The sequence below is a fragment of the Salvelinus namaycush genome, chromosome 21 (assembly GCF_016432855.1).
Source record: "Salvelinus namaycush isolate Seneca chromosome 21, SaNama_1.0, whole genome shotgun sequence".
NCBI classification, from domain to species: Eukaryota; Metazoa; Chordata; class Actinopteri; order Salmoniformes; family Salmonidae; genus Salvelinus; species Salvelinus namaycush.
The window spans coordinates 31,253,249-31,261,122 of NC_052327.1; the positions used below are offsets into that span (position 1 = coordinate 31,253,249).

At 42.1% G+C, this 7,874-nt stretch overlaps 1 protein-coding gene across 2 annotated transcripts; it reads right to left on the reverse strand.

Moving 5' to 3' along the window:
• Positions 1 to 6,665: 6,665 nt before the first annotated feature.
• Positions 6,666 to 7,640, reverse strand: LOC120066742 (transcription factor Maf-like). 2 transcript variants are annotated; one of them, XM_039018207.1, is made up of 4 exons: positions 7,227 to 7,640; positions 7,173 to 7,193; positions 7,088 to 7,136; positions 6,666 to 7,024 (listed from the first exon to the last, which is right to left on the reverse strand). In XM_039018207.1, the coding sequence occupies exons 1-4, from the start codon at positions 7,638 to 7,640 to the stop codon at positions 6,666 to 6,668; spliced, it is 843 nt and encodes a 280-aa protein (XP_038874135.1). The 2 variants fall into 2 exon arrangements, with proteins under 2 accessions (XP_038874135.1, XP_038874134.1); XM_039018206.1 differs by having other exon boundaries at positions 6,666 to 7,640.
• Between the last annotated feature and the right edge of the window lie 234 nt (positions 7,641 to 7,874).

The window sequence follows — 7,874 nt, forward strand, 5'->3', positions numbered from 1 at the left end:
TCTATGTGTTAATAATAGCATAAATGATTTAAACAGAAGCAGCTTTCATACTGAATACAGAAATTATTGCAGCAAAAATAACCTAAATGAGGAGGTGGATTCAACTTTTGCTCTGTTACTGTTACGTAAAGCAAGACCATGAATATGCAAGCAGAGGAATTTAGCTTGAAAAACTGGTCGTTTAGGTGATCTCAGATTTCTTCATAACAATGTGTATATTGAATTCGATGCATTGTAATAAAGGGAGAAAGAGATCTGCTCATACATATTGTCTACACTGAACACTAAATAGATAAACAGACTGGATTAATGGATGCCTGTATAGACTCTCACCGCAAGGTCAAATAAAAGACACAGTGCTGGATATTGACATCCTAACACACGCACTTAGTCATGCGCGTGTACTTACACGCACGCACACACAGACATCCTTTCTGCCATTAATAAAGGCATTAAAGTGAAGTACATAATAATGATTCAAATGTCAATAAGAATACATTTCAAAGTGATTTCCCATTGTTGACCTCAGAGAGAAAGTCCAATATTATGACAGGAAACAACTGCATTATCTGTAATAATCCAATCATTGGGCATAGCAGAAGTGATTGCAGTTCACGAGTCAATAAGGTGGGAAAGAGAATGGAATTACACTTCATGCTGATTAAATGAATCCTAATATAATCCTAGCAAACCCGGGAACATTTCAAGAACATTAGCTAATATTCCCATTAAGTTCTAGTTAGTGTTTTATTTTACATTTGGATGTTCTCCTAACTAACATTTTTCCAGAAAACCAGAATTAGTTCTGTGAAAGTTCCCAGAACATTCATTAGGTTGCGGCAAATGTTCTCATAACACAGAAACTGTCCAGTCGTGTTGATAATTATACAATGTTAGTATAAAACATTCACCTGATGTTGCAAGAATATTCCCAGAACACATTTCATCTGTTCTTTAAATGTTCCCAGAATGTTTCATTAGGTTGTGGAAACAGTCTGGTGGGAACGTTGTGGGGACATCTGAAAAGATGAACTGTACAGTTGTGCTGGTGATTATACAATGTTCTTTTAGGTTGCAAAAAACATTCACCTGATGTTACAAGAACGTTCCCAGAACACATTTTTATGTTCTTTAAAAGTTCTTAAAACATTTATTTAGGTTGTGGGAACATTGTGGGTACATTACAAGAGACAGGTTCCCAAAGCACAAAATATGCTCAGTTGTGATGACATTCATACAATGTTTAAGTTAGCTTGTGCAGGACATTTCTTTATGTTGTAAAAAAATTGACAGAACACTGGGTTCTTTAAAGGTTCCCAGAATATTGAATTAATTTATAGATGTTGTCTGGGATGTTGCAATAATATTATTGTGATATTCACATATTTTACATAAGAGGTTGCAGAGAACATTCCCACAAAGTTGCAAAATATTCCACAATTTCCAAATAAGTCACACACACACACACACACGCACTGGCACTCGCACCCGCACACACACACACACACACACACACACACACACACACACACACACACACACACACACACACACACACACACACACACACACACACACACACACACACACACACACACACACACTGACTTCAATAGACAAACAAAACACAGACTCTGCTATACGGGCTTAGCACCAAGTTCGCACCTTGCCTATACACTGAGTGTACAAAACATTAGGAACACTTTCCTAATATTGAATTGCACTCCTTTTTGCCTTTGGAACAGCCTAAATTTGTCTGGCCATGAATTCTACTTTGTGACGAAAGCATTCCACAGGGATACTGGCCCCTGATGACTCCAATGCTTCCCACATTTGTGTCAAATTAGGTGGATATCCTTTAGGTGGTGGACCATTCTTGATACACACAGGAAACTGTTGAATGTGAAAAACCCAGCAGCGCTGCAGTTCTTGCCTGGCGCCTGGCTCCTATTACCAAACCCATTCAAAGGCATCTTTTGTCTTTCCCATTCACCATCTAAATGCCACACATACACAATCCATGTCTCAATCCAGCCAACTTGAGACAAGTGTGGGAAGAATTGGTGTCCACATTCCTGTGGAATGCTTTCGACACGTTGTAGTCCATGCCCTGATGAATTGAGGCTGTTCTGAGGGTTAAAGACGGTGCAACTCAATATTAGGAAGGTGTTCCTAATGTTTTGTACACTCAGTGTAGATTAGTATGATCATGTCACCCTTCTCATTGTTTTATTTTTTATATAAAAAATATATGCTTATGTGTACATTTTTACCAGCCCACCCAACTCAACAATGGTCCAGCCCATCTGGCATTTGCCAGAATTGCCAGATGGCCAATCCGCCCCTGGAAACAGACACATGCGCTACATGCTAGATTCTCCCTTTTAAAAAACGGTCCTGTGCAGCTGTAACATTGTCAGGCACGTGCACAGATAAGGCTCTATCTGTGCAGAGCACATGTCCCTTTGCCATTCCAGTATTGAAAGTGCCCTTTTGGGATGGTGGTATAATTAATTTTTATACATTTGTTGTCATTGTTGTTCGGAACCCACTGTCCGCAAGTCGTCTTCAAGTTTGCCACCCCCACCCTGTCCCTTGGTTGCGCCTGTTGATCTTGCCCTGTACGGAGCTCGCTCGCGAGTCGCGCCCGGTTGCATCTTTTTCATGTCTGCCCTGTATGAAGATTTCAAGCTCCGGGTCACCAAACATGCATGGCTTGAGAGATGCGATTACCGGCCGAGTGTGTGTAGCTAGATACCTGGTTTAAATATTATCAGTACTGCCGCAGCAGCATACCATTGATTAACACTTGATTTAGCCTCCATCATCATCATCAATATTTCGTCTGCTTGGCTGATACGCGCAGCAGAGAGAGACAAAACGACAGAGAGGTAAATTACAATCAGTAAAAGAAATTGAGCTAGCTAACTAGCAGATTTACATCAATCATCAATATCAATACCCTCTTTTCCCCATGTCAATCATGTCTTTAGGAGGCACTGTAACTATACTGAAAAAAATATAAACGCAACATGCAACAATTTATAAGATTTTACTGAGTTACAGTTCATATTTGGAAATCAGACAATTGAAATAAATAAATTAGGCCCTAATTAATGGATTTCACATGACTGGGAATACCAATATGCATATGTTGGTCACAGATACCTTTAAAAAAGGCAGCGTGACATCTCCTTCGCATAGAGTTGATCAGGCTGTTGATTGTGGCCTGTGGAATGTTGTCTCACTCCTCTTCGATGGCTTTTGAAGTTGCTGGATATTGGCGGTAACTGGAACATGCTGTCATACACATAGATCCAGAGCATCCCAAACATGCTGAATGGGTGACATGTCTGGTGATTATGCAGGCCAACTGGGACATTTTCAGCTTTGTTTCAGAACATTCAATTATCTGGCAACAGCTCTGGTGACATTCCTGCAGTCAGCATGCCTATTGTATTCTCCCTCAAAACATCTGTGAGACATCTATGGTATTGTGTTGTGTGACAAAACTGCACATTTTAGAGAGGCCTTTTACTGTCCCCAGCACAAGGTGCACCTGTGTAATGATCATGCTGTTTAATCAGTTTATTGATATGCTACACCTGTCAGGTGGATGGATTATCTTGTCAAAGCAGAAATGCTCACTAACAGGCATGTAAACAATTTTGTGCACAACATTTGAGAGAAATAAGCTTTTTGTGCATATGGAACATTTCTGAGATATTTTATTTAATCTCATGAAACATGGGACCAACACTTGACATGTTGCATAGGCCTATGCTAAAAAAAAATCTTCATGTTAGCTACAGAGGCATTTGGTATGTTATGAATTTCGAGATATTAATCATGAAAGTATTTATTTTTCAAGAGGGGGCTCTTTTCCATTTACCTCATTTGGTAGTATATTTCAAATTCCAATATCGAACGAAGAAATAGAAGACTGGTCATGGTGCGGCAGGTAGCCTAGCGATTAAGCGCGTGGGGCCAATAACCGAAACGTCGCTGGTTCGAATCCCCAGCTAGCTCGCTATCACGGGTGACCTGGCTGGAAGATGAGCAAGGCACTTGATCCCAATTACTCCTCTGGATAAGAGCTTCTGCTAAATGTCATGAAATGGAACCAACCATTTCGAGGGGACCGTCCGACACCATCCTTTCCCTTTTCTACACTACCCTAATATGTACACCATAAGCAAACAGTGAGCGATTTGTATTCGTCAAAATATAATTTCAGAAAAAAATGACATGTTAAACTTAGTTCTAGGCTAACCTCTGCGCATCAAGTAGGCTAGACTAATTCCCTTTCATTTGACCTGAGGCAAATATGGTCCGTTTTTATTGAACTAAATAAAATATGCCAGTTATCTCCATGCCATATTTAGAATTAAACTTCTGAGTTGAAGGGTTCAGAGTCGAGTTTTTAGACTGCTACCGAGCACAGAGCAAAAGTGTGCTCCAAAATAATGATTAACAAAAGTGGACCGGTATGGAAACCTGCGTCCGGCGTCATGTGAAGTGTGCTTAAAACAATCCGCATGTGTAGCCTAGTAGTCTAAATAAAGTGGAATATTTCATTTGGACTGTTGTATTTCTCTTGAGAAAGCAAGCAACAGGTGAAATGATTTCTGCACAACACAGCGGAAGATAGACAACATAGAAGAAGAGTTAAACACAACACGTTATTAGGCCTACAGCTTCTAGAACATCATAAAGCGAATGTAGGCTTTTCTAAGCAACAAACATTTGTTTTTGCTTTAGGCCTATATTGTCCTCCTAAGATGTGGGTACAGTATAGCCAACAGCAGAGCGGGAGGCAACACATCTAGGCCTATTGAGATTACAAGACAGGTCTAAAACGAAAACACAGAAATGAGAACTATTTCCCGAAAGCTATTATGAATTTAATTTTACCCTGAGAAGTAGGCCTGATTTCGCCTTATCCACGACAATATTAGGCTAATAAAACTGGTGATAAAGTCAGCATTGCAATAATTTGAACATGCATGAATAATAAAAATAACATAAATGAAAGCTAAGTTTCCATTCATAAACATTTATTGATGAATGGTGGAAATGTAGATATTCCATTTGAAACATGTAGCTCAAGATAATAGTCGCCGACTGTGTTGTCCAAACAATATGTGGTGACATTTTATAGAGCAACATTAACTTATTGAACATCACATGAATATTTTCCAATTTGAGTTCCCAGTCGTTTTGTGATCGGTTAAAACCCACGGCGTTGCGGGTACCATGCGTGCAATAGCTCCAACAATTCCATAATATTCATAGAAGGACACCTTCAGATGAAGGGATTTCTCCTCCTCTTATTGGTGAATCGTGATAACACTTTTGATCAAGTCAAGCTGAAGCTTCACCTGATTTAAGAGCATGCATATATCAAAGACAAGACAAGAAAAGAAGAAAGAAAACCATTTAGTACATTTGGACAAAACTGATATAAAAGTAGGCTTATATTTAATCAAAATATTCTTACAATATTCCACACAAAAAAAGCAACCTGTTGTGTGACAAGATAACATGATATTGTCTGAATATTTACTGAATTAAAATATGCCCTTTTGAATTATAAAGGAATCCACAGGAATCCTGAAGTACAAAATGCCATCAGATTTAAAAATATAGTGGGCTACACACACTGAAAGCAAGACGGTATAGAACACAACGGACTCCATTCTAGAGACGATATAATTCAAAATGTCCTGTCTGTCTTTCTCCAGACATACTGTATAAGCCGAGCCTGACACGTGAAAGGTGATGCGTCAGCAGGTTTGTGTGTATAGAGAATGATTATCGATGTCAGACGGTACAGCGAGACGTGAGGAGAGGAGGAGAGGTGAGTTGAGGAGACCGATGGATGATGAAGACCCTCAAACTTTTTGGCCCAAATCACCCAAAAAGGTGATGAGTTCAAACTATAAAATGTATAAAACGGGTTCGACGAAATCTTCACAACAATAGTAAAAGAACAGCAAATACCGGACATGACCCACATGGTTGGTTTAGGATAGGCTATAACCCTAACCCTAACCCCTCAATTCAACCCGAGACCTCGAAGCCAGTTCCACTGCCTTTTTCATTGTGCCCCTCTAATCAGGGACTTATTTAGACCTGGGACGCCAGGTGGGTGCAATTAATTATCAGGTAGAATAGAAAACCAGCAAGTTTACGGACCTAGTGTAAGAGTTGAATTAAATACCCCTGGTATACGCCATAGGCTACGGTTTGAATGCTCAAAACATGAACAACATTGATAATATGAGAATGTGGCAAATTATACAAAGAAGACAGGCTGAATGAAAGCCTATTGAGAAAGGTTTGGATACACAGATACTTAATGATTATTGTACTCTTTTAAGGGAGATGTCAAACGAAACAAACCGCACACATTTTTTCTTTTTACTTCTTAAAATAGATACAAAATAACGACGGTAAAACGAATAAGATGCATGGAGGATATTTAACTACCCAACCCTATTCTCATAAAATATCGCAACAAAATGTAAAAACTAAATAAAAGGTGTAATTTGTATCTTTGCCACGCCACAACTTTATGCACAGAGACTTTATACATCTGACAAAATGTAAGACAATTAATTTTTCTCTTTTAAACAGTTTTACTATTTTTGACGCCGTAAAACTCACATGAAAAACTCTGGGGACGATGGGGTGTTGTCAGATCCGTTTTCCCTGCAGCCGTTGGTTATGAGCTTCTCGTACTTGTCCTTGTATGCGTCTCGCTCCCTGGCCAGCCGCGATATCTCCGCCTTGAGGTGGTCCACCTGCTGGATCAGCTGCGTCTTCTCGCCCTCCAGAACATGTCTCTGCTGGACCCGCTTGTAGCGGCAGGACTGGGCATAGCCTCTGTTCTTTAGGGTCCTCCTCTTCTGTTTCAGCCGGATCACCTCCTCCTTGCTGACCCCGCGCAGTTGTCGGTTCAGCTCCCGTACTGACATGGTCACCAGCTGGTCGTCCGAAAACCGGTCGTCCAGGTCCAGGTCCAGGTGTCCTATGTGCTGGTGGCTGCCTGCCGAACTGACGTTGGACGGGACCCCGGTGGAGGGGTGGTGTCCCCCGGTGTGGTGGTGGTGATGGTGGTGGGGACCTCCGTTCTGCGCTGCCGCTGCAGCGATAACAGCGGATACCACAGCGGCTGCTGAGCCCATCTCCTCCCCGGCCATGCCGCCTCCTGCCCCGGCCACCCCGGCGAACTGCTGCCCTCTAGCATAGCCATCGAAGGACTGGAGATGGTGGCTGCTGCTGATCAGCGCCTCTACCGCGTCTTCGGGGCTGAAGCCCAGCGCTTCGGGATTCAGCTGCTGTTGGTAGCCGCTCATCCAGTAGAAATCCTCCAGGTGAGCCTTCTGCTCGCTCCCGGAGCCCGGGCTGGGCGCCGAAAAGCTTGGGGAAGGGGGAACCGAGCTGCAAGGCGTGCTCATCGGGGTGGAAGACAAGGATCCCCCGGCGATCAGGCGGCTGCACTGGCTGATGCTGCGATCCGGCTCCACCGGCTCCTTTTTCACTTCAAACTTCATCAGATCGAAGTCATTAACATATTCCATGGCCAGGGGACTGGTGGGCAGGTCGGAGTTGCTCATTGCCAGTTCTGATGCCATCCTGCTGCTGCTGAAAGCAGTCCTCCAAAGGGGCTGAGCAGCACCTGTCAAAGCGGGCTGCTGTGACATGCACTGAGCCAGCTTGATTTCTTTATTTATTTTATCTTCCAAAAAACGGAGAGAAAAAACACAAGGGTTTCTAGCCTAATTGCGCAGCGCACGTTTTTTTGTTATTTTTTTACTCTCTCTTTATGCACTCTGCACAGACGCACCGGAGTAGCGCGTGCGTCTCTC